This window comes from Saccopteryx leptura, chromosome 9 (assembly GCF_036850995.1).
Source record: "Saccopteryx leptura isolate mSacLep1 chromosome 9, mSacLep1_pri_phased_curated, whole genome shotgun sequence".
NCBI lineage: Eukaryota > Metazoa > Chordata > Mammalia > Chiroptera > Emballonuridae > Saccopteryx > Saccopteryx leptura.
The window spans coordinates 43,756,593-43,783,069 of NC_089511.1; the positions used below are offsets into that span (position 1 = coordinate 43,756,593).

General features: G+C 39.8%; 1 protein-coding gene across 1 annotated transcript in view; it reads left to right on the forward strand.

Moving 5' to 3' along the window:
* Positions 1-19,710, forward strand: part of ZNF570 (zinc finger protein 570) — a 33,098-nt gene extending 13,388 nt beyond the window's left edge. The window contains exon 5 of the mRNA XM_066348369.1: positions 15,684-19,710. Within this exon, the coding sequence (XP_066204466.1) occupies positions 15,684-17,020 (1,337 nt within the window). The 3' untranslated portion in view covers positions 17,021-19,710. The remainder of the gene's footprint in view (positions 1-15,683) is intronic.
* The last annotated feature ends 6,767 nt before the right edge of the window (positions 19,711-26,477 follow it).

Consider the following 26,477-nt stretch of genomic DNA (forward strand, 5'->3'; position numbering starts at 1 on the left):
TTCTTTTGGGTATATAATCAGAAGTGGAATTTATGGATCTTATTGCAATTCTATTTTAAATTTTTTATGGAATTGCCATACTGTTTGCAATAATAGCAGCTATACCATTTTACATCCCATCAACAGTGCACAAGAGTCCCAATTTCTTTACATGTTTACTAGCACTTGTTATTTTCTATTTTTTAAATTTTAGTCATTCTAATGGGTATGAAGTTGTATCTCATAGTTTCGATTTGCATTTCCTTAATAATTAGTGATGTTGGGCATCTTTTCTTATGGTTATTGGCCATTTGTATATCTTCTTTGGAGAAATGTCTGCTCAAGTCTATTGACTTTTTTTAATTGTGTCCTTGTTAAGTTGTAGAAGTTCTTTATATCCTGGATATTAACTTCAGGTACATGGTTTGCAATTATTTTCTGCCATTCCATGGCTTGCCTTTTCATTCTGTTGATTGTATCCTTAGATACAAAAAATGTTAACAAAATATTTTTCATATAGGTTAATTTGTCTATTTTTTTGTTATTGCTTGCTTTTGGTATTATAATCAAGAAATCATTGCCAAATCCAGTGCTATCTTTATGCCAGTTCCATACTATGTTGATAACTGTTGCTTTGTATTAAAATTTTGAAATCAAGAAGTATTCTTTATAAGATTGTTTTGGCTATGCAGGGTTCATTGAGAGTCTATATGAATTTTAGGATTCATTTTACTATTTCTGGAAAAAATGTCATTGGGATTTTGATAGGGATTGAAATGAAAGTATAAATAGTTTTAGGTAGTATGGACATCTCAACAATATTAACTCTTCTAATTATGATCACAAGATGTCTCCATTTATTTATGTCTTCTTTAATTTTTTTTCAGCAATATTGTATAATTTTCATTCTATAAGACTTTCACCCTCTCAGTTAATTCCTATTTTATTCTTTTTGATGCTACTGTAAAATGGAATAGTTTTCTTAATTTTCTTTTTAGATTGTTCATTGTTAGTATATAGAAGTACAACCAATTTAGATTGTTCATTGTTAGTATGATATATAGAAATACAACCAATTTAGATTGTTCATTGTTAGTATATAGAAGTACAACCAATTTGTGTATGTTGACTTTACATCCTGCTACTTTTTTAAATTTGTTTATTAGTTCTAAAAAGTCTTTTAGGTAGAATCTTTAAGATTTCTATATATAAAATCATGTCATCTACAAACAGCTAATTTTACTTCTTTCTCATTTGGATGTTTTAATATTTTTCCTATGGCGAGAACATCTAATACTATGTTGACTAGAAGTAGTAAAAGCAGGTGTCCTTATCTTGTTCCTGGTTTTAAAGGAAAGCTTTCAGTCTTTTATCATTAAATATGATGTTAATATAGATTTTTCATATATGGCATTTATTATGTTGTAGTTTCCTTCTATTCCTAGTTTGTAGAGGTGTGTGTGTGTGTGTGTTTTATCAAGAAAAAGTGTTGAATGTTGTTAAGTGCTTTTTTCTGCATCAGAAAAAAATAGCATGTAGTGTTTTTCTTTCAGTCTGTTAATTTGGTATACTACATTGATTTTTGTTGAACCAGTCTTGCATTCCAGAAATAATACCAGTTTTTCATGGTGTATAATTCTTATAATATGCTGTTGAACTTAGTTTGCTAGTATAATTTTAGGAATATTTTCATCAGTATTTATAAGAGATATTGGTCTGTAATTTTCAGTCTAGTTTTGGTATCAAGATAATGTTGGCCTCATAGAATGAGTTTGGAAATCTTCCCTCTTCTTCAATTTTTTAGAAGAGTTTGAGGAGAATGGATATTAATTATTTAAAAGTATGATAGAAGTCACTACTGAAATTATCTGATGCTAGAAGCTTCTTTGTTGGAAGATGTTTGATTACTTATTCAATCACTGTATTAATTATGGATCTGTTGAGATTTTTATTTCTGTATGATTCAGCCTTGCTAGATTATGTTGCTTAGAATTTTTCCATATTATCTAATTTATCCAATTTATTGGTATACAAGTTGTTTAATGTACAATTGAGCCTTGAACAACATGGGCATTAGGGGTGCTGACCCCACACACAGAAATCTATATATAATTTTTTACTACTCCAACACTTAACAAATAGCCTATAGTTGACCAGAAGCCTTACAAATAACATAAACATTTGATTAACTCATATTTTGTATTGATGTGTATTATATACTATATTCTTACAATAAATTAACCTAGAGAAAGAAATGTTAAGAAAATCATAAGGAAGAGAAAATAAATATACACTATTTATTGAAAATAAATCACGTGTAAGTAGACCTGCATGGTTTAAACTTACGCTCTTCAAGGGTCACCTATACTTTCTTATAATCCTTTTAATTTCTGTAAAATTGGTAGTGATATTCCTTCTCTTATTTTTTTTGTTGTTGCTCTTCATTTATTTATTTATTTTTATTTATTTAGAAAATTAAATTTAAAGGCATGACATTGATCAATAATAGTACATAGGTTTCAGGTAGACATCTCTATAGCATTGGAACTGTTGATTGTGTTGTGTACCCATCACCCAAAGTCAAATCACTCTCCAGTACTGCATACTTGACCCTCTTTAATCTCTTCCTCCATTTTCTCCCTCACAATCCCCTCCTTTGGTACCACTTCACTTATATCTATGTCCATGAGTCTCAGTTTTGTATCCCACCTATGTTTGAAATCATATAGTTCTTAGCTTTTTCTGATTTACTTATTTCACTCAGTATAATGTTTGTAAGGTTCATCCATGTTATTGTAAATAGCAATATGATTTAAAAACAGCAATATGTCATTATTTCTTATGGCTGAGTAGTGTTACATTCTATATATGTATGACATCAAATTTATCCAGTCCTCTGTCAAGGGACACTTTGGCTGTTTCCATGTCTTGGCCACTGTGAACAATGCTACAATGAACATGGGGGCACATGTGTCTTTATGTACCAATGTTTTCAAATTTGGGGGTAGATACCCAGTAGAGAGATTGCTGGGTCATATGGTAGTTTTATTCTTAATGTTTTGAGAAACTACCATACTTTCTTCCATAATGGCTGTATCAGTTCACATTCTCACCAGCAGTGAATGACAGTTTCTTTTCTTCCACAACCTCTCCAACACTTGTTCTTATGTGTTGTGTTGATAACAGCCAATCTTACAAGTGTGAGGTAGAATCTCATTGTAGTTTTTATTTGCATTTTTGGAATAGCTAGTGAGGATGAGCATTTTTTCATACATCTGTTGTCCATTTGTATGTCTTATTGAAAGAAATGTCTGTTCAAGCCCTTTCCCCATTTTTTGATCGGATTGTTTGCTTGATTGTTGCTGAGATTTGTGAGTTCTTTGGTTTGTTTGTTTTTTATTTTTGTTTTTGTTTTTTTGTATTTTTCTGAAGTTGGAAACGAGGAGGCAGTCAGACAGACTCCCGCATGCGCCCGACCGGGATCCACCCAGCATGCCCACCAGGGGGCGATGCTCTGCCCATCTGGGGCGTTGTTCTGTTGCGACCAGAGCCATTCTAGCACCTGAGGCAGAGGTCATGGAGCCATCCTCAGCACCTGGGCCAACTTTGCTCCAATGGAGCCTCAGCTGCGGGAGGGGAAAGAGAGGAAGGAGAGGGGGAGGGGTGGAGAAGCAGATGGGCGCTTCTCCTGTGTGCCCTGGCCAGGAATCAAACCTGGGACTCCTGCATGCCAGGCTGACACTCTACCACTGAGTCAACCGGCCAAGGCTAGATTTGTGAGTTCTTTGTATATTTTGGATATTAACCCCTTATCGGAGTTGTTGTTTGCAAATATCATCTCCCATTTAGTTGACTGCTTGTTTGGTTTGCTGTCAGTTTCTTTTGCTGTGCAGAACCTTTTTAGTTTGATATAGTCCCATCCATTTATTTTTGCCTTTACTTCCCTTGCTTTTGGGGTCAAATTCAAAAATTATAATCAACAGCCAAGGTCCATGAGTTTAGCACCTATGTTTTCTTCTATGTAATTTATTGTTTCAGATCTTATATTTAGGTCTTTGATCCATTTTAAATTAATTTTTGTGCATGGGGACAAACTGTAGTCAAGTTTCATTCCTTTGCTTGTGGCTTTCCAATTTTCCCAGAACCATTTATTGAAGAGGCTTTCTTTTCTCCTTTCTGTATTTTTATCTCCCTTCTCTAGGATTATTTGTCATATATATGTGTTTTTATCTCTGGGCTTTCGATTCTGTTCCATTGGTCTGTATGTCTATTTTTCTTCCAGTACCATTCTGTTTTGATTATAGTGGCTCTTTAGTATAATTTCAGACAGATAGTGTGATACTTTTTTTTTTTTTTCCCTCTCAGGATTGTTTTGGCTATTTGGGGTTTTTATGGTTCCACACAGCTCTGGTTATCGATTGTTCTTTTTCTTTAAAAAATGACGTTAGGATTTTGATGTGGATTGTATTAAATTTGTATATTTATTCTAGGGAGACAAGGCTGGGACAATATTAGCAAATCAAAAAATGTGATTTATCACATAAACAAAATGAAGGATTAAAATCACATGATTATATCAATAAATGCAGAAAAATCATTTGATAAAACCCAGAACCCATTTATAATCAAAACTCTCAGCAAAGTGGGAATATAGGGAACATACCTCAACATAATGAAGGCCATCTATGACAAACCAACAGCCAACATCATACTCAATGGGAAAAAATTAAAAGCAATCCCATTAAGATCAGAAACAAGACAGGGGTGCCCCCTTTCACCACTCTTATTCAACATAGTTCTGGATGTCCTAGCCACAGGATTCAGAAAAGAAAAAGAAATAAAAGCCATCCAAATTGGAAAAGAAGTAAAACTTTCATTATTTGTTAATGATGTGATACTATACATAGAAAAACCTAAAGTCTCAGTAAAAAAACTACTAGACCAGATAAATGAATGTGGCAATGTGGCTGGGTATAAAGTTAATATTCAGAAATCAGTGGGATTTTTATGCACCAATAATGAATTGTCAGAAAGAGAAATTAAGAAAGCAGTCCCCTTCACTATTGCAACAACAACAACAACAATAATAAAATATGTAGGAATAAATTTAACCAGTTATTTAAAGACTTGTAGTTCGAAAATTATAAGACATTGGAAAAAGAAATCAAGGAAGATATAAACAAATTGAAATGTATACCGTGTTCATGAGTAGGAAAAATTAACATCATTAAAATGTCTACTACCCGAAGCAATTTTTAGATTCAGTGCAATTTCTTTTAAAACACCAATGGCATACTTCACAGATCTAGAACAAATATTCCAAAAATTTATACGAAACCATAAAAGAACTCAAATAGCCTCCACAATCTTGAAAATGAAAAACAAAGTAAAAAAGATCACACTTCCTGATATCAAGTTATACTACAACATCATTGTAACAGAGTATAGTTACAACAGCTTGGTACAGCATAAGAACGGGCATGCAGATTAATGGAACAGAACAGAGAACCCAGAAATAAGCCTACACCTTTAAAGCCAATTGATATTTGACAAAGGAGGTAAGAGCATACAATGGAGTAAAGACAGTCTCTTTAATAAATGGTGTTGGAAAAATTGAACTGGTACATGCAAAAAAAATGAAACTAGACCACCAGTTCACAGCATTCACAAAAGCAAACTCAAAATGAATAAAAGACTTAAATGTAAGTCTAGAAACCATAAAAATCTTGGAATAAAACAGGCAGTAAACTCTCCAGTATCTCTCATAGCAATATTTTTACCAATATATCTCCAATTTTTGCCAATATATTTCCAGTGCAGGAAAGAGAACCTCCTGCACTGCTGGGGGGAATGCAGACTGGTGCAGCCACTGTGGAAAACAGTATGGCATTTCCTCTAAAAATTAAAAATGGAACTGCCTTTTGACCAGCTATTCCAGTTCTAGGAATATGTCCTAAAAAGCCTGAAACACTAATTCAAATGGAGATATGCACCACCATGTTTATTGCGGCATTGTTTACAATAGCTAAGATCTGAAAACGTCCCAAGTGTCAATCAGTGGTCGAGTGGATAAAATGCTGTAGTACATATGGTATGCACAATGGAATACTATGTGGCTGTGAAAAAGAAGGAAATCTTATCTTTTGTGATGACATAGATAGACCTGGAGCTTATTATGCTAAGTGAAATAAGCCAGTCCAAGAAATACAAATATCATATGATCTCACTTATATGTGTATCGCAAACCTGCGTGACTAGTATCTTCAGGTTCCAAGCAAGAATGGTGTGAAATTAAGAAAAATACACTTAAAGAATTAAAGAATAAATGATGGGGTCGGGAGGGCTCTGGAATTACTGCTGGCAGAAAAAAACCGCCCTAGCAGAAAAACATGGCTGCCGTCAAACACTGCATCTTCCTTTAATTACAGGGCAAAGTGGGACATTAGCAAATCAATAAGATCTTTTCTGATTACAGTTTCCAAGGCAATCCAAGAATACCACCAAGTGCAGAAAAACCCCACCAATACATAAACATCCTAACTTTACACAAAGAAGCCAGTCTTTCCTTCCGGGGAGCATGGGGGGCAGGACAAGCATCACAGCTAACATGGAGGTATGAGGAAGGGCTTATGCCAAGCGCTGGTATTTTGCCTGATCACTTTGGGCTCTGTTTACTTTTTCCTGTTCCTCTTGGTCATTATAGACCTTAACAGCCATGCTCAGATTTTAGTCAGGGCAGTTTTTGAGAGGGACAAAAGAAGGATGAGACTAAACAAAATTCTTTCTCAAAAAATCTCTGAAAATTTTGTATAGCCATATCCAAACAGGCATCCCCCGCCTTAATTTCCAGGCAAAGAATAGGAAAGAAACAAAGTGATATTGCAGCTAAAACATTAAAGAAAATCAAACAATAACAAGAAAAAGCTGTAACTTTCCTAATACCTAAATCTTCTATTCATTCTCAAATTCTAACAGCTGCTGCAACTGGCAGCCCAGATTGATTATGCTGAGATTTCTCTACCTCAATTTTAGCTGAGCTACAAACTTAGTTAACAGGGCGGGGAAGGCTCTGTCATGTTTCCCTGAATCATCTGCCCTTCTGCAGTAGCCACTGCCCGTCAGGGCCTGACCCAGCTGCCGTTGCTACAACATTGGAAACAAGATCCATGGGCAGAAGTACTTCCCTGACCTTCCTTCTTTCGTTTGTTCATTTATCAAACAATCCTGGAAGCCTCTCTTTAAGCGCTGTGGCCAAAGCAAGACTTTGCATATGTGATGTCCCAACATCGGCGCATATTCTGATATAATCCCCTGTATCTTTCTTCTTGCGGTGAGGCCGAAGTGCAGCCTGGCCAACAGAATTAGCATTTTCATACGCTAACTGTTTTACTGAACTCCTTCCTGCTTCTCTGTCTGCCTCTATTCTTTCAACTGCCTGAGTCAGCTGGGAAACAAATTCTTGAAATGGCTCGTCAGCACCTTGCCTAATTTTGCTTAATTCCTCTGTTTTGGCCCCTGTATCTCGAGCCTGATCTAAAGATTGTTGGAGCGGGGATTTCCCAGAGTTTGAGCTATAGACTCTGGAAGCAACACAATAAGGGCACAGAGGAGCAAAGGGTTGAGCATTATTATCTCCCAAGTCATCCTCAGACTCCAAGTTCTTCTCATATTTACATTCCTCTATTTCTACCTCACTCTGATTAAACAACATTTTCTCCTCAAATAAAAAACATTTGTACAAAAAGACCCTAATTGTCCCATAATTTATTACTCCTGATTATACAGTGTGTCCGTAAAGTCATGGTGCACTTTTGACCGGTCACAGAAAAGCAACAAAAGACGATAGAAATGTGAAATCTGCACCAAATAAAAGGAAAACTCTCCCAGTTTCATACCTATTCAGTGCAGTTCGATGTGGGCTCATGCACAGATTTTTTTAGGGCTCCTTAGGTAGGTATCCCGTATAGCCTCTACAGACTCGTCACTGACTGATGGCCTACCAGAACGGGGTTTCTCCACCAAACTGCCGCTTTCCTTCAACTGCTTATCCCGCCAAGTAATGTTATTCCTATGTGGTGGCACTTCCTTATAAACGCGCCGATATTTCCATTGCACTTTGGTCATGGATTCGAATTTAGTGAGCCACTGAACTTTCCTCTATACCGTCCACATCTCGACTGGCATGGCCATGGGCTGCTCCGCTGTATACATGATGTTACATCATCATCTGCGCATGCGCACATGCTGCCACATCATCCTACAGAAACTGGGAGGATTTTCCTTTTATTTGGTGCAGATTTCACATTTCTATCATCTTTTGTTGCTTTCCTGTGACCGGTCAAAAGTGCACCATGACTTTATGGACACACTGTACTTTCCCCCAAAACTCTGCCCCAAGGCTTTACTTCTCAAAAGCTTTACTTACTTGCATGCACTTGGGTAGTTCCATCACCTTCCTTTAGTTTAGTACTCCCTTTCTCGAGTCCCTGGTTCAGGCGCCACTTGTCACGAACCTGCACAATTAGTATCTTTAGGTCCCAAGCGAGAATAGTGCAGAATTAAGAAAAATACACTTAAAGCCTAACCAGGCGGTGGCGCAGTGGATAAAGTATCGGACAGGGATGTGGAGGACCCAGGTTCGAGACCTCGAGGTCGCCAGCTTGAGCATAGGCTCATCTGGTTTGAGCAAAACTCACCAGCTTGGACCCAAGGTCGCTGGCTTGAGCAAGGGGTCACTCGGTCTGCTGAAGGCCCGTGGTCAAGGCACATATGAGAAAGCAATCAATGAACAGCTAAGGTGTCGCAACAAAAAACTGATGATTGGTGCCTCTCATCTCTCTCCGTTCCTATCTGTCTGTCCCTTTCTCTGACTCTCTTTCTGTCTCTGTGAAAAAAAGAAAAAAGAAAGAAAAATACACTTAAAGAATTAAAGAATAAAAGATGGGATCAGGAGGGCTCTACAATTACTGTTGGCAGAAAAAAGCCGCATGTGAGACTAAGAGACATTGATAAGAGTGTGGTGGTTATGGGGGGAGGGGGGAGAGGGAGAAGGAAAGGGGGAGGGGGAGGGGCACAAAGAAAACTAGATAGAAGGTGACAGAGGACAATCTGACTTTGGGTGATGGGTATGCAACATAATTGAATGACAAGATAACCTGGACATGTTATCTTTGAATATATGTATCCTGATTTATTGATGTCACCCCATTAAAAAAATAAAATTATTAAAAGAAAAAAAAAGGGCAAAGTGGGACATTAGCAAATCAATAAGATCTTTTCTGATTACAGTTTCCAAGGCAATCCAAGAATACCACCAAGTGCAGAAAACCCCCACCAATACATAAACATCCTAACTTTACACAAAGAAGCCAGTCTTTCCTTCCGGGGAACATGGAGGGCAGGACAAGCATCACAGCTAACATGGAGGTGTGGGGAAGGGCTTAGCTTTCTGCAAGCGAGGGGTGGGGGGTTGAGCAGACTGTCAGCTTAAGCCAGTTCCCCACACCTCTGTCCCCCAGAAATCCAGACTCTAAAAACCCTGTTGGTTTTTCAGTCCCTGACATATGTGGAATCTAATGAACACGGTGAACTGAGGAACAAAATAGGCAGAAGCAGGGTCATGGGGAGCAGAGGGACAGCAGTCAGAGGGAAGGGGGGTGAGGAGATGGGATCAGAGAAGGTGAAGGGATTTGCCCAGTTAGATATACATAACACATGATACTGATAATAGGACAGCAAATCCAAAAGGGAAGGTGGACAGGGAGTAAGGGGAAGAAGTGGCAGAGACAGTATAATGGGGGGCACATCGTTGAGGGGTGAGGGTGTTATATTGAGTGAGACACTTGAATCCATGTTAACACAAATTTAAAAATTAAATAAAAAAAATAAATAAGTAAATAAAATAAAAATAATGTTTTAATAAAATAAGTAAAAATTAAGGCCTGGGTGGATAGCTCAGTTATTTGGAGCATCATCCCGAAGTGCCAGGGTTGCTGGTTTGATTCCCCAGTCAAGGCACATGCAGGAGCAGCTTGAGGTTCCTGTCTCTTTCTCTCCCCTGCCTCTCTCTCTAAGAAAAAAGGATGCTCTCTTTGTCTTTAAGCATTGCTATTCTAATTATGCTTTTTCTTGGTGACGTAGCTTTAGTTTCATCTTGTTTGGGACTCTCTGCACTTCCTGGACAGGTGTGTCTTTTTCTTGACCAGGTTAGGGAAGTTTTCAGTCATTATTTCTTTAAATACATTCTAATCTCTTTTCTCTCCTCCTTCTGATGACCCCATAATGCATATCTTCTTATGCCTTCATGTTGTCCCAGAGGTCCCTTAAATTATCCTTTTTTTCTTTTTGCTGCTCTAAATGGATATTTTCAGCTATCTTGTCTTCCAAATCACTGATTCAGTCCTCTACTTCATGTAGCCTACTGTTGATTCTTTCTAGTGTATTCTTCAATTCACATATTGTATTCTTCATTTCTGACATTTTTTATGTTTGTCTTTTTTTAGACCATTAAATTTAACAGGGTGACATTAGTCAACCAGAGTACATAGATTTAGAGAAAAACATCTCCACATTATTTGTACAATCAATTATGCTTCTTTTATTTACTGTCTTTTCAAGTTCCCACTGAATGAATTCATTCTTAACCTACATTCCTTGAGATTTTTTTATACCCTTTGTTTTGAACTCTGTATCTAGTAGATTGCTTGTATCCATTTCATTTAGTTTTTTTTCTTGGTAATTTCTCCTGTTCTTTAATTTGGGGCATTTTTTTATCTCCCCATTTGGTTACCTCTCTGTACATGTTTCATCAGTGTACTATGCATATCTGCCATGCCTCCAGTCTTGGTGTAGTGTTTATATATAGTAGGTACCTTATGGGGCTCAGGGGCACAATCTCCTTGATCACCTGAGCTAAGTGATCCAGGAATGTCTCTTATGTGGATTATGCGAACCCTCCCATTGTATGTGGGTTTTTATTACTGCTGACCTGTCACAGGTAGGGTTGACCTTCCAGTTGGCTGAGTATGAGTATAGATCCTGACTATTGTGTATGAGCTGCTATGCAGCACTGACCCCACGAAGTGAGATTCTCTGTAGTAGGGTCTGTGCTTGCCAAGATCTCCCTTTGGGTCTGCTGCTTTTGGAGCTAATTGAATTCTTCCCTGATATGTTGTGAGTCATTCTTGGCAGGGACTCTGGTGCAGGTCCATGTCAGGCACTGCCTGTGATCAGCATTGGGCTACCTGTTTAGAGCTACAAAGTGATTCACAATTTGTGGCTGCTTTAGCTGGTCCTGAGGTGTGCATGGGAGGGACCAAGCTGTGCCCCAGGGCTGGTTTCTGCCAGCACCAAGCCCCAGGGCAGATCAACAGAAGACACCCTGAGGTTCACCTTTGACTGCTTGCTGACTGTTAGACTCAGTCACTGGAAGAGCCTCTGGCAGTGTGCAAGTTGCATGAAGTAAGTTCTTAGTGAGTCAGCTGGTAGGGGCAAGTGGTGTTCACTAGATTTACACATATTTAAACTCAGGACCATGCTGGGTCTGAGGCCATTCTGCAAAAGTCTCAGGGTACACTAAGGCCAGCTGCCACTGCTGGGTGTTTGTGTACCTTTGTGGCAAGTTGAGGTCTCAGTAAGTCATTAGAGTGAGGCCACTAGAGTTCATCAGATTTAAACAGCAGAAGATTTTGACTTGTGAAGGGAGGGAACAGTGGTGCCAGTCAGGTATGCAAAGGAGAAATGGCCCCTGTGCTAGAGCCATGCCACCTAGTTTCTCCTTTATTCTTCTTGAAACTCTTCAAGAATCTTCTAGGAGAGTCTGCATTGTGGGGCCAGGCTGGCACAGATTGTGAGCTTATAATATCAGGGCCACTGGGAATTGGAAGGGTGGGGCTAATGGGTTTCCCATGTGGGAAATCTTTCTTTGGCACACAGTGGGGGAGCCTGAGAGCCACACACTCAGTTTCTGACACCCCTTGAATCCACCCAGACCTCTATACCATGTACCCAGGCAGCTGTCTCCTCTGCAAGGCATGAGCTCTGCAGGGCACATCAACAGGGACTTGAGAGGGTGGGGCTAGTGCATTCCTCCAGGCGGATGCAGTATGGAAGGAAGTGCTCGACGTAGGAAAGATGTGCAGTGTGGGAGAGGGACTCAGCACAGGGGTCCTGACAGCTGTTCCTTCAGCTCTCTGCTTGGAGCCACACAACCTAGTCTGTCCTTGCACTACTCCAGTCGGCTCCAATTTGCCCTCCCTCTGCCAGAGCCCAGGGTAAGTGGCTAGACCAAGACTTTGCTGATTCTTTAAGAGGGCGCTTAGGTTTCTAGCAGACTGCTGTCTCTCCCTGGAGGACAGAATCTCCACTGATTTTCATAACCAGGTATATGGACTCTTCATTGCAGCTCTTACACTTTGGGCTTGCGGGCTCGGCCTGGGGTTGAAACCTCATACTTCTCAGGGGAATACTTTGCATCTGGGGTATGCCTCCAGATTCTCAACTGCCACATAATGGGTATGGGGCCAGCCCTTTTCATATCTCCACTTTTCCTAGTCTTGATGTGGCTTCTTTTGTAAATCCTTAGTTTTTCAGGTTGATATATAATTTAGTTGTTATCACAGTTTGGAACTGGAAGGAGGCAAGTACAGTGTGTCGGTAAAGTCATTGTGCACTTTTGACCAGTCACAGGAAAGTAACAAAAGACGATAGAAATGTGAAATCTGCACCAAATAAAAGGAAAACTCTCCCAGTTTCGTACCTAATCAATGTGGGCTCACGCACAGATTTTTTTAGGGCTCCTTAGGTAGCTATCCCGTATAGCCTCTACAGACTCCTCACTGACTGATGGCCTACCAGAACGGGGTTTCTCCACCAAACTGCCGGTTTCCTTCAACTGCTTATCCCACCAGTAATGTTATTCCTATGTGGTGGCGCTTCGTGATAAATGCGCCAATATTCACGTTGCACTTTGGTCACAGATTTGAATTTAGTGAGCCACAGAACACACTGAACTTTCCTCTGTATCATCCACATCTCGACTGGCATGGCCATGGGCTGCTCCGCTGTATACATGATGTTACATCATCATCTGTGTATGCACACATGCTGCCAAATCATCCTACAGAAACTGGGAGGGTTTTCCTTTTATTTGGTGCAGATTTCACATTTCTGTTGTCTTTTGTTGCTTTCCTATGACCGGTCAAAAGTGCATCATGACTTTACAGACACACCGTATAACTGCCACCTATTTCACTGCCATTTTGGGGTTTATATTTGTGTCAGTTTTTGACTGATACGTGAATGACAAAATTAGGAGTATGCAAAACAGTTGATAAAACTATTGTAGTAATCATAACCTTTTACCATACAAACAACTGTAAACCTACTTTTGCCTACCCTGTGTATTCTAATACTATATGCATTATTGTAATAGCATATTTTATTCTTTTTCAGTGGAAATTATTGAACAAGTTGATTTTTATTATAATTTTTAATTTAATATCATATGGTATTAATGTTCTTAGCCCTGATTTTTTGTTTACATTTGCTCCTTCAATCTCTTGCTTTTTTCTCAAATATCTTAATATTGGAGTTCAGCTCTTTTTTCTTCCCTTTCTCTAGACTCATTCTCTTGGTAATATAATCTCCTCAAATACTATCTATATGCTGGTAACTCCCAGTTTTAAATCTCTAATCCACAACACCTCTATCTTAAATTCAGTCTTATGTGTCCATCTGTCTTTTCCAACATTTGCATTTCAAAAGTCAAAAAACACTTTAAAATGTATTATGTTAAAGATGACCTCACTATCTAAACCTGCTGAAGATGGCATTCCCCATTACTGTTGGCTTTTTCATCCTTCCATTGCTCAGACCATAACTTTGAAGACATGGTAGTCTCATCTCTATTACATTTCATAGCCAATCTATTAGGATATGTTCTTGGCTTTTCCTACAAAATACACCTAGAATCTGATCACCTGGCTACACTTCCATTGATATCTTTATGGTCTAAGCATCATCATGTCTCACAATGATTATGATTATTATAATAATAGGTCCCCTTGTTTCTTGCCTTACCTCCTAACTTCCACTGTTGTCATTAGTCAGTAATTAGATATCACTCCTCTACTCAACAACTCTTATGGCTCTCCATCCACTCAGATTAAAAGCCAAATTCCTTAGGATGCCTGTAATGCTTAATTAATCTGGTTATTCTTTACTTTGTATCTCCTACTATTCCCTCTTCCCCAGCCATACTGGCTTTCTTCTTATTCCTCAAACATAAGAAATAAGCTTCTACTTTTAGGATGTTTCTTTGGCCAGATGTGTAAGTAACTTTCTCCAAATATCTACGTAACCAATTTCTTCACTTCTTTCAAATTTTCCTTAAATTAGATGTTAACTTAGATTCACTAAGAGCGATGTCAAAAAGTTGACTGCCTGTGTTTTTTTTCTAAGAGTTTTATAGTTTCAAATATTAACATTTAAGACTGTAATCCATTTTGAGTTTATTTTTAGATATTGTGTATGAAGGTGGTCTAGATTAATTTTTTGTATATATCTGGCCAGTTTTCCCAACACCATCTATTGAAGAAGTTGTCTTAACCTCATTGTATATTTTTGCCTCTTTTGTTATAGAATAATTGACCATGTAGGCATGGGTGTCTTTCTGGGCTCTCTTCTGTTCCGCTGATCTTTGTGTTAATTTTTATACCAATACTATGCTTTTCTCATTACTATCACTTTGTAGTATAGTTTGAAGTCAAGTAGCATATTCTCCAATTTTGTTCCTTCTCAAGATTGCTGTGGCCATTCAGGGTCTTCTGTGGTTTTGTATAAATTTTAGGATTTTTTTTCTAGTTCTGTGAACCATTGGTGTTTTGATAAGAATTGCATTGAATCTGTGGATTATTTTGGGTAGCAACAGTGTTAATGTTTTTTTTTATCCATGAATACATTCTTTTCTTTTATTGTAGCCTCAATTTCTTATAGTTTTCAAGTACAGGTCTTTTACTAACTTGTTTAAATTTTTTTCCTGAGTATTTTATTCTTTTTGATACAATTGTAAATGGAATTATTTTCTTAATTTCTATTTCTGGCATTAGTGGTGTATACAATGCAATCAATTTCTGAACATTAATTTTGTATCCTTCTACTTTACTGATTTATTAGTTCTAAAAGTTTTTTGTGGAAGCGTTAGGGTTCTCTATAGTATGTCATCTGCAAATAATGACAGTTTTACTTCTTCCTTTTCAATTTGGATGTCTTTTCTTGTCTGATTGCTGTGGCTTGAACTCCAATGCTTTTTTAATATAAGTGGTGAAAGTGAAGATCTTGTTTGTGTTCCTGATCTTAAAGAAAAAGCTTTCAGCTTTTCACCATTGAGTATGATGTTAGGTAAGGGTTTTTCACATGTAGTCTTTATGTTGAGATATGTTCCCTTTATTCCCACTTTACTGAGAGTTTTTATTCTATAATTTCTTCTTTACCTGAGATTTACCTTACTGATTTTTCTATACTTCTAATCATTCCTCCCCAAGCTTCTTACATTTAATTCTTTTCTTACACACTTCAGAACTATGAAAGCTAATGTGCTTATTGGTTTTATTTGCTATTAAATTCACATACTTTACTTTATGTACTTCATAAATGTACCTCCTGGTTCATAATAGAGATGTCATTTTTTTCTTATAATTTTTTAGGCGGGGAATATGTGTGTGAGAGTGAAGAATTAACCCCAAATCAGGACACTTATGAAGCACAATCATCTCAGAAAATGACAGAAAAACTTACACTTACAAGCTGTTGCCTTGAGTATTCCAATTTGAGAGAGGATTGGAAATGTGAGGACCTATTTGAGAGGCAACCAATGAATCATAAGGCATATTTCAAAGAAGAGACAATCACTCCTGAAGAAGCCCTTGTTTATGAAAGAGGACAAGAATATAACAAACCTTGGCAAAGTTTCCATCTGAACACATTGCTTTGTATACAACAGATAATTCCAAAAGAGGAGAAAGTACATAAACATTACACACATAAGAAGAGCCTTAAAAAAGATTTAATGGCTATTAAGCCCAAGAATGTGTATACAGAGAAGAAACTTTTGAAATGTAATGACTGTGAAAAAGTTTTCAGCCAGAGTTCATCCCTTATTCTTCATCAAAGAACTCATACTGGAGAGAAACCCTATAAATGTGTACAATGTGGGAGAGCCTTCAGCCAGAGATCAAATCTTATTCAACATGAGAGGATTCATACTGGAGAGAAACCCTATGAATGTAAGGAATGTAGGAAAGCATTCATTCAGAATGCACACCTAACTCAACATCTGAGAGTTCATACTGGAGAAAAACCTTATGAATGTAAGGTGTGTAGGAAAGCTTTTAGCCAGTTTGCCTACCTTACTCAACATCAGAGAGTTCATACAGGAGAGAAACCCTATGAATGTACTGAATGTGGGAAAGCATTTAGCAATAGATCGTCCATTGCTCAACACCAGAGAATTCATACTGGTGAGAAACCTTATGAATGTAATGTGTGTGGGAAAGCATTTAGCCTTCGTGCATACCTTACTGTACATCAGAGAATCCATACTGGAGAGAAACCCTATAAATGTGTCGAATGTGGAAAGGCCTTCAGCCAGAATTCACACCTTGTTCAACATCAGAGAACTCATACTGGAGAAAAACCTTATAAATGTCAGGAATGTAAGAAAGCATTCAGCCAGAGTGCCTATCTTGCTCAACATCAAAGAATCCATACAGGAGAGAAACCCTATGAATGTATTAAATGTGGGAAGGCTTTTAGCAATGACTCATCCCTTACCCAACATCAGAGAGTTCATACTGGAGAGAAACCTTATGAATGTAATGTTTGTGGAAAGGCTTTTAGGTACTGTGGATCCCTTGCCCAACATCAGAGAATTCATACTGGAGAGAAACCCTATGAATGTAAGGAATGCAAGAAAACCTTCAGGCAGCACGCACACCTTTCTCACCATAAGAGAATCCATCTTGGGGGGTCACTCACCTCCTAGTTCAATGAATGACCCAAGACCCTATTATAAATATTTCTGGAATTTATACTCTTCTCAATTATTAATGTCACCCTAGTCTAAGATGCATCTCACCTAGATCACTGCTATAGCTCATCTAACAAGCCTTCCTGTATCAGCTCTAGTTTCCTTGAATTTATTTTTCTCCATGCACCCAAAAGTTTTTTGAAGTGTAAGAATATATATATTGTTGCCTCCGGTTTAAACATTTTTGGCTTGCTATTGTTTTGTTGTTGTTGTTTTGTTTTGGGGGTTTCTTTGTTGTTGTTTTTAGCAAGAGAGACAGAGAGGGGGACAGGTAGGTCCAGACAGACAGGAAGGAGAGAGATGAGAAGCATCAACTCTTCATTGTGGCACCTAGTTGCTCATTAATTGCTTTCCCATATGTGCCTTGACTGGTGTGCTAAAGCGGAGCAAGTGACCCCTTGCTCAAGCCAGCAACCTTGGGCTCAAGCCAGCAACCTTGGGCTTCAAGCCAGTGACCTTTGGGCTCAAGCCAATGACCATGGGTCATGTCTATGATCACGTGCTCAAGTCAGCAACCTTGGGGTTTCAAACCTGGGTCCTCTGCACCCCAGTCCGATGCCCTATCCACTACATCACCACCTGGTCAGGAAGCTTGCTATTGTTCTTAAGTTAATGTCTACAACCTTTAAAATTGTCTATGAGGTGCTTTATTATCTGATTCTGATCACCTTATTTTATTTTAGTCTCCCTCTCTGGGCACTAAGCACTTTCCAGGATGAAAAGCTTGGTTCTAGAAATTTGCAGCTTTACCACTACTGTGGGATTGTGTGACTTTGAGTAACTTGCTTGAGTTATCTAAACCTCAGGATTTTCTGTAATTCTTAAAATAGGGATAATAAAGAATATTTCTAAAATACAGTATTAAATTGAATAATGTATGTTGTAAACCAATGCATATTAAGTAAGAATTTTACATGTAAAGTACTTCATATAGTACATTAAATATAACACATATTTAATAAGTAATGATAACTAGCATTTATTGTCAACTATGCACCAGGCATTCTTCAGAATACTCAACATATATTAAATTACTTATCCCTCATAGCTAAAACAAGAATCCTTAGTGGACATAGTAGTAGAACATTTCTGGGAAGCAACATGTCAGAATTGGGAAACCTAAAAATTTTAGAAGATAAATGAAATCTTTGTACTGCAGATGATTAATCAATAAAGATACAAGTAGTAACACTTATAATCAGTTTTAGGAAGTTTCCAGATAATGAATTGTATAAACAACTTAAAATGGAGATTTACTGAGGATACAGCGCTTACATTTAGATAAAAAAAAATAGAGTATTACAATTAGTTCCAAAGAACAACAAAACAAAACCCATAAACAAAACCTAGAAATTCATACTGTTTCATAAAAAGGCACCAGGCCCAGGTAGTTTTATGATTGAATGTAGGTAATTTTAAAGCATTTAAATTGTTTCATCTGTAGAAAAAGTGTAATGTTTATAAACATTTTAATCCAGTGATTGTAAAATTGAAATTGAAAGGGGACTTAGGGAAGAAAACTACTGATATGTATATATATATATTTCATTCAGTGAGTGTTGAGTAGCTACTATTTGCCAGGAACTGTCACTGTTTTAAGCATAAGGAGACAATGATGATCAATACAAAGACCATGTTCTCACGGAGTTACATTCCAGAGGTTAAGCATGTTAATGATTAAATTCACACTCAGAAAACTGAAGAATAATGAAGTAAATTGAGTAATATAGTCTACACAGAAGGGACTCAAGATAACAAAGTTATCCCTTATTTCTAAGTCACAAATTTGCTGTACTTTGAACCCAAATTTTGAATGGGCCCTTTTGCCCTTTATTTTCACAACTTTCTTCTGAAATTCATCTATGAAGTAGAAAGTCTTAAGAATTGCAAGAAAATTCTTGAGTCTGATCAATTTGTAGAAATTTTGCATATGATTAAATAGTTCATGCCAGTAAAGAAAGGATAGATTTGGGAATATTAGAATAATTGACTATATGTATCACTACTAGTAAGGGAAATGCAAATAAAACTACAATGGACTATTTCAGGATCATTACATTGGCAAAAGCATTATGTTGCCAATGATTAAAAAGATGTGCAGGAATAGAAATATTCATACAGTGCTATTTGGAAGTAGTTGTGTTTAGGATAATTAGGCAATATCCAGCATAGTTGAGGATGTGGATACTCTTTGACCCAACAAATCCACATTTAAACCTCTACAGAGTCTCTCCTCATGTTCAGGAAGATGTACTTCAAGATCCACTTCAGCATTGTTTGTGAGAATGAAAGTCAAAAGCAATCAAAATAACCATTAGGGTGAATTGTAAGATAGAACTCAAGTTAAAGTGAATTAACTAGATATACATCTATCAATATGGACAAATCTCAAAAACAAAATTGAACTAGAGAGATTTTGTATGACATGGTGCCTCTTATTTACATAACGTTTGAAAATGCAAATCGTTATTTTTTTCCATTGCTAAGTAACATAGAAATAGTGTAATGACATCGATGGGAATAATCATCAAATTCAAAACAGTGGTGACCTCTGGGGAGGGAGAATAATGAAACTGAGGAAAGGACAAAATAAATCATTTATTTCTTCAAAATATAAGTAAGTATGGCCAAGTCTTATGATTTGATAAAGCTGATAATGGGTTTATAGATAAGTTCTTACTCTCTGTATTGTTTGTATGTTTAAACTATTTCATAATAAAAAATATTTAAGTGATGTTTGCTTTTGTTAGTTTGTTGCAAGAAAATGATCCCAACAGACAACTTAATGAAGGAAAGAGAATCTGTTAGTAAGCCAGTGGACCAGGTAGAGTTAGTAGCACCAAAGCACAAGCCCCCCAAATTATATTATCTTACAGCTTATATACCTTCACAGTATCTAAGCAATGGGCATATGATTCCTTTGATTAAGGTTTCCCAGGACTCAAGAAGAGGGGAGGGGAAGTTTCGGTGGAGTTAGTGTGGGGGAAGAGGTTTCCAGATCACTGGTCATAGCTACATACAGATCTTGCTTTTCTTGCTTTGTGTTGCAAGCGGCTCTAAGCTACCACTTAGAGAACTATGGGATGTAGTTAATGTATAATTGGCTGACTCAGTTATCCATGCTGGCTCCTTTCCCTTGTGTTCTGGTTTTTCCCCTCTCAAAGGAGAAGGGAGGCTTGCTCCCTCATCATCCCCCTCCCTTTGAGACTCTAGAAATTCCTTTTATGCTAGAATCTCACATTCTTAGTACATATATACTTTTTATCTATCCTGTAGCTTCTCTCTTAGTCAAGGAACCTGGACTTCCTTTCTGTATGACTCATAGCAGCACATGTATTAACCCTTAGGGTGATTTGTTCTGGGCTTCCTTTGATCCTAGTTTGAGCTAGCTATGGTTGGTTTGTCTTTCTAACCCTAGACTACTCCCTTTTCTATTTTTTACCTCAAACACTACTTCAGAAATAAGGTCTGTGGGGTCATAACAAATATAAGGTTGGTTATTTCTGGGGTCAGATACTGAATATTAAGTCTGATTATAGGTGCAGGTCCCTTTCTGAGTTCTCTTACACTTATAGATGCTATAGAAAAGGAAGGTGATGGAGACCTTTTGACCTTCCTTGGTGATATAGATACATAGTTCACAGTCCTCTGCCCTAGTTCACCTCCCTCCCCAGAGTCCAATGATAAGGAGCCCATGGCAAGGTTTCTCAGGCTTCATGAGTGTGTGGACCAGCCAGCCTCTGGTTTGTGGCTGGAGCAGGGCATATTGTCTTTCTCAGGGTCAACTTACAGGGGTTGGTGGGTTCTGTCTCTGCTGTCCATGAGGGCATCTCTGCAGGGGCTGTGGGCTTCAGCTGGCTGTGGTGAATCCAGGTAGGTATGCCTTCTACCTTGGCAGCAGTAGGAGTGGTCAGGATCACAGTGTAGGGTCCTTTTCACCTGGGTCAGAAGGGAGCTGGATTCCAACCCTTGACCCATACCTGGTCTCCTGGGGAAAAAGAAGGGACAGGGGCAAACTGATCAGAGCCCTATCTAGCACCCACTTGGATATAGTACAGGCTACTTTGCCTAAAGCTTCTAATTGCCTGCATAGTTCTGTTTCTCCTCGTTCTTGGGGATCTCTGGAAGACTAGATAATATTGGGGGAGGCCTATTGTATAATATCTCATAAAGTGAGTACCCAGAGTTGTTGGATGGAATATTCCAAATTTTGAACAGAATTAAAGGTAAAGCTTGCACCTATTTAAGACCTGTTTCCTGACATAACTTGCTAAGCCCTAACTTTAAAGTTCTATTTATGCATTCCATCTTTCCCAAACTTTGAGGTCTGTATGCTGTGTAAGGTTTCCATGTGATGTTAAGGGCTTGAGCAGTCTCTTGCACTACTTTAGCCACAAATGCAGAACTGTTGTCAGAGCCTATCTGAAGTCGCAATCCAAATCTTGGAATAACTTCTGTGAGCAATGTCCTAGTTACTTCCCTAGCCTTTTTGGTCCAAGTGGGATAGGTTTCTACTCATACTGAGTAGGTGCATACTAACACCAGCAGGTACTGGTAGCCTTGGCTTTTGGGCATCTCGGTGAAGTCTACTTGTACATCCTCAAAGGGGGCTGCCCTGTATGACTGGATTCTGGGGGGGGGGGGCACTGAAGGTCATTGTTTTATGTTGTTCTGATGGCAGGTTGGGCAGTGCAGGCTGACTTTGGCTAAGGTTGCTAGGAGAGGAATGTAGAAATACCTCCCTAGAAATTTTTCTGTCTTTCTTGTCCCAGATAGGTGGCAATATGTAAAGCCTGGACTACTGCCCATTTCAATAGGTGGGGATGACAACTCTACCATCTGGCAGCTGCATCCAGCTGTCCTTCACTTCTTTTGTCCCTTCCTTTTCCATCATCTGTTTTCTCCCTCAGAATATTTGGGTGCAAGATCCAGGGCCCATGGATGAGAGGAATTATAAAAGCAAGGTGGTAGGGCAGAGTAGAAGTCCTCTTTGCCTCTGCATCTGCTCTGGCATTTCCCTGGGCTTCTACTGTTCCTCCCTTCTGGTGTCCTCAGCAGTGGATCACTGCTACTTGTTTTGGCTTCTAGACTGCTTCTAGAAGCTGCAGAATTTCTCCTGGCTATTTAAGATCTTTGCTCCCAGCAATTAAGAGTCCTCTCTCTTTTCAAATTGCCCCCATGTACTTGGAGAGTGAGAAAAGCAAAACAGGAATTGTAAAGATATTTACTCTTTTTCTTTTACTGAGCTCCAAGGTTCAAGTCAAGGCAATCAACTCTGCCCGCTGAGCAGAGAGAGGTGCCTTGGGGTAGAGGCCGCACCTCTACAGTCTCTGTCAGAGTCACTACTGCGTTCCCTGCCTGCCTTTCTCCCCTTTGGTTGTGGGAGCTGCTTCTGTTTACATACAGCTCCCAGTTAGGCTCTCTTAGGGGTTGATCTAAGTGCAGCCGACTGGAGTACACTGAATCAGGCACTTCTAAGCAATTATGCTGCGGCTTTCCCTCCTTCACTGGGAGCAGTGTGCTGGATTTAGAGTGGAACACACCTCTATTACCAGTCTTGGGTTTTCACATAATAAACTCTGGTACTTAGTAAGGTGGGAATTAGTGAGCCAGTGATGTCCTTCAGCATTTATCAGGTTGCTACAACATGTGGCACCCACATCTTTAGGTCTTGTCCCAAAGTTAATTTTTCTGCCTCTTGGACCAGCACGGCAGTGGCTTCTAGGGCTCTCAAGCATGGTGCCCAGCCCTTTGCAACCCTGTCTAGTTGTTTGGAGAAGTAGGCTACTGGTCTAGGCTATGACCCCAAGTTCTGGCTTAATACACCCACAGCTGTCTTGCTCCTCTCTGAGATGTACAGCTCAAAAGGTTTTGCTAGGTTAGGAAGACCTAGTGCTGGGAAACTTGTAATTCCCTTTTAAGAGTCTGAAAGGCACAGTCTTTTTCCAGCTCCCACTCCATGGGCTCTTTTTCTCCCCACTTTGTAACTTCATAGAGGGGTTTGGCCAGTACTGAAAAGTTGGGGATCCATAAATGGCAGAATCCTGCTGCACCCAGGAACTCTCTAACTTGTCACCTCATGGTGGGGGTTGGGATGTTCTGAATAACCTGTTTCCATTCCACTCCTAGCCTCCTCTCCCCCTGCTGTAGAATGAATCTCAAGCATTTTACTTGCCTTTAGCAGATCTGGGCCTTCTTTTTCGAGATCTTGCATCCATTCTTCTCTAGATGTCATAGAAGCTCGTCTGTTCCTTGAGCACATCCTTGGAGAGTCTCATGACTCAGCAACAGATACTGAAGGAGGACACATCCAATGTCCTGTGCAGAAAATCGCTAGAGGTCCTGAGCGAGGGCCTCCCCAAAGATGGTGGGAGAGTTCTTGAACACTTGTGGGAGCCTAGTCTAGGTGTACTGTTCCTTTGCCCCTGTAGCCAAGTCCTCTCATTGGAAGGCAAACAGCTCCCAACTCTCAGGAGCTAGTCTAATACTAAAGAAGGCATCTTTCAAGTCCAAGCAAGTGAACCAGGAGACTCAGGCAGGGAGGAGGCTTAGGAGAGTGTAGGGGTTTGGTACTGTCGGGTGCAGTAACTGCTGCTTCATTAATGACTCTCAAGTCCTGTACTAGCCGATAATCATTGGTTCCTGGTTTTCTGACAGGGAGCAAAGGCGTATTCCAGGGTGACTGGCATGGAATAATAATGCCATGCTTCATGAGCCTCTGTAAATCACCTGGGTTCCTTCCAAGACTTCCCTAGGAATCTGGTATTGTTTCTGGCTAACAGGCAGTACCCCAGGTTTTAACTCTATCTGCACTGGCAGTTGGTTTATTGTCTGCCCAGTGGGGGTTTCTTCAGCCCTGACTCCGGGCCATTTCTGAGTCAGTCTCTGGCTGGGCGGCTTCCCAGACTTGGTAGCAAAAAAGTAAAAATCCTCTACTCCTCCTCTCTGGAGACAGTTAAAGTTAGAATAAGCCTAGGCTTAGGCACCTGCAAGTCTAGCCAGCCATTGTCAACAAAAGATATAGTAGCTTTTAATTTGCTTAGCAGATTGCATCTTAACAAGGGCACTGGACAGCCAGGCATGTACAAAAACTGATTCATAACTTCAGGACCTCCTAGAGCAAGGGTCGGGAACCTATGGCTCATGAGCCAGATGTGGCCTTTTGATGGCTGCATCTGGCTCACAGACAAATCTTTAATTAAAAAAATAATAACGTTAAAAATATAAAACATTCTCATGTATTACAATCCATTCATTTCCTACCGCTCATGTTCATGGTTGCGGGTGGCTGGAGCCAATCACAGCTGTCCTCCAGGACAACACCAAATTTTTATTGGATAACGCGTAATGTACACAGGTCATTGTATGGCTCTCATGGAATTACATTTTAAAATATGTGGTGTTCATGGCTCTCTCAGCCAAAAGGGTTCCTGACCCCTGTCCTGTAGTATATTTACGGGGCAGGCAGAATGGCTGTTCTGCCTGTTTTCCTGTGGCTCCTACAATGTCCACCCTGCAGGTGGAGAGAGGCACTACTGGCTGGGTCACCACTGAGTCTTCAGCCCCTGTCTCAATAAGGAAGTCCATCTGTTGGCCCCCTACAATTATATAGACCATAGACTCATCAGGGGCCCCTGAATCCGGTCACCCTCAGTCCAAGAGGGATTCCCTAGCTATGTTGAACAGTGTGTTTTCCCCTTGGGAGGCAGATGGCAAGCACACCTCCCCTTTGTCCCAGTTGGGACATTCATTTTTCCAATGACCGGTTCCCTGGCAGATGGCACACTGATCACACCACAAAAGGGTCCTGCCTGCCTGTCTTTTCTTTGCCTTGCCTGCCTTATTTCCATTTTCAAACAGGGGAGGCTTTCCTTTGCTCTTGTGCTGAAGGGCAGCAGCTATGAGCTCAGCCTTCTTCTTTATTTGGCGCTCATCCTCCCACCTGCTTGCAACCTCTATGTTGACACAGACGTTATTGGCTACTTCCAGGAGTTGGGAAATGTTCATCCTGGCAAAGAGTTCTAATTTCTGGAGCTTCCTTTTTGTATCTCCTGCACTCTGGCTGACAAAGGCCATATTGACCATTCTCTGGTTTCCTGGACTTTCTGGATCAAAGGGAGTATAGATCCTATGGGCCTCACATATCCTCTCATAAAAGTCACCTGGACTTTCATCCTTCCTTTGCAAAGTCTCTGGCACTTTAGTGGCCTTCTGGATTCCCTTTCAGAGGCCTTAGAGGAGGGCCTCTCTGTATCTCCTGAACCATCTCAGGCCCTCCTCTACATTCAGGGCCCACATAGGATACTCTCCTGGTATCTGGACCCTTACATATTCTTGGGGATTCTGGCATTCCTCAAGAGTATTCTTCTCTAGCCATTTAGTTACCACATTATTCGGCATCTTTCCTCCGTGTTGAACAGAGAGAGGAGTAGTTGATGGCAATCTGCTCACATGGGATTGTGGGTCTAGAATATGAATTGCATGAGATCTATTAAGGCCTGAGGCTTTTCTGTATACGAGGGAGTGTGGTGCTTCCAATTGAGGGGTCAGTGGTGGTGAAAGGTTGGTACACCAGCACCTGCCATTCCACCATGTGCCCCTGTTCATTCATCACTGTTCCTCACTTCTCTCAGAGGCATCTGCACTCTGGGCACTGCCTTTGAGTGCAACCTCCCATCTAGGGAAGGAGAGCCTGGACCTGGTTCCAGCGGGGCAGTGGGAGGCACCTCTGGCTCGGGTGAGCTTATGCTGGGACTTAATAGATCTGGCGATGATGGGCCTGAGTCAGTAGCAGTCTCTGGGGTAGACAGGCAGCCAGGTGTGGAGGGGTAAAGCCTTGCCAGTATGTAAGGTGGGGAGCCAAAGTTTTTGCTTCTTCTAGTTCACTAGGGGTTAAGATTTCTGGCACTGGTAGTGGCAGTGGCTCTCCAGGTTTGGTGAAATGCTTCCCTGCCTTTGTTACCAACACAGTGTAAACCTGACCTCTAAGCTAAGGGAGAGAGTGCAATACCAGTGCGAGCCAGCTGTCTATGTAGGGAAACTGGTTGGAGTGGCCTGGATTTCAGTAACTACCTGCCACACCTTCTGCACAAGGGACCTATCCAGGTTTCCTTATGCTGGCCACCCACCCCAAAAGTGGGCCATTCTATTTCACACAACATCCTCTATTTCCCTGAGGACATAGTAACTCTGTAATCCCCTGAGAACCCTTTCTTAAAATTTTTAATCATTGTCACCAGGGGAATAGGTTTTCCCTGTGAACCTCCCATGTGGCAGACAAACACCAGTCATGCCACAAGAAGGGATTAGGGGTAAGGTAGGGGAAACTTGGAGGGGATGCCACTCACCTTGTCCGTCACTGGCTGCTCCCCTCATGGAGATAGCAGACCCTCTTGGCTTATGGCAGGCTGAT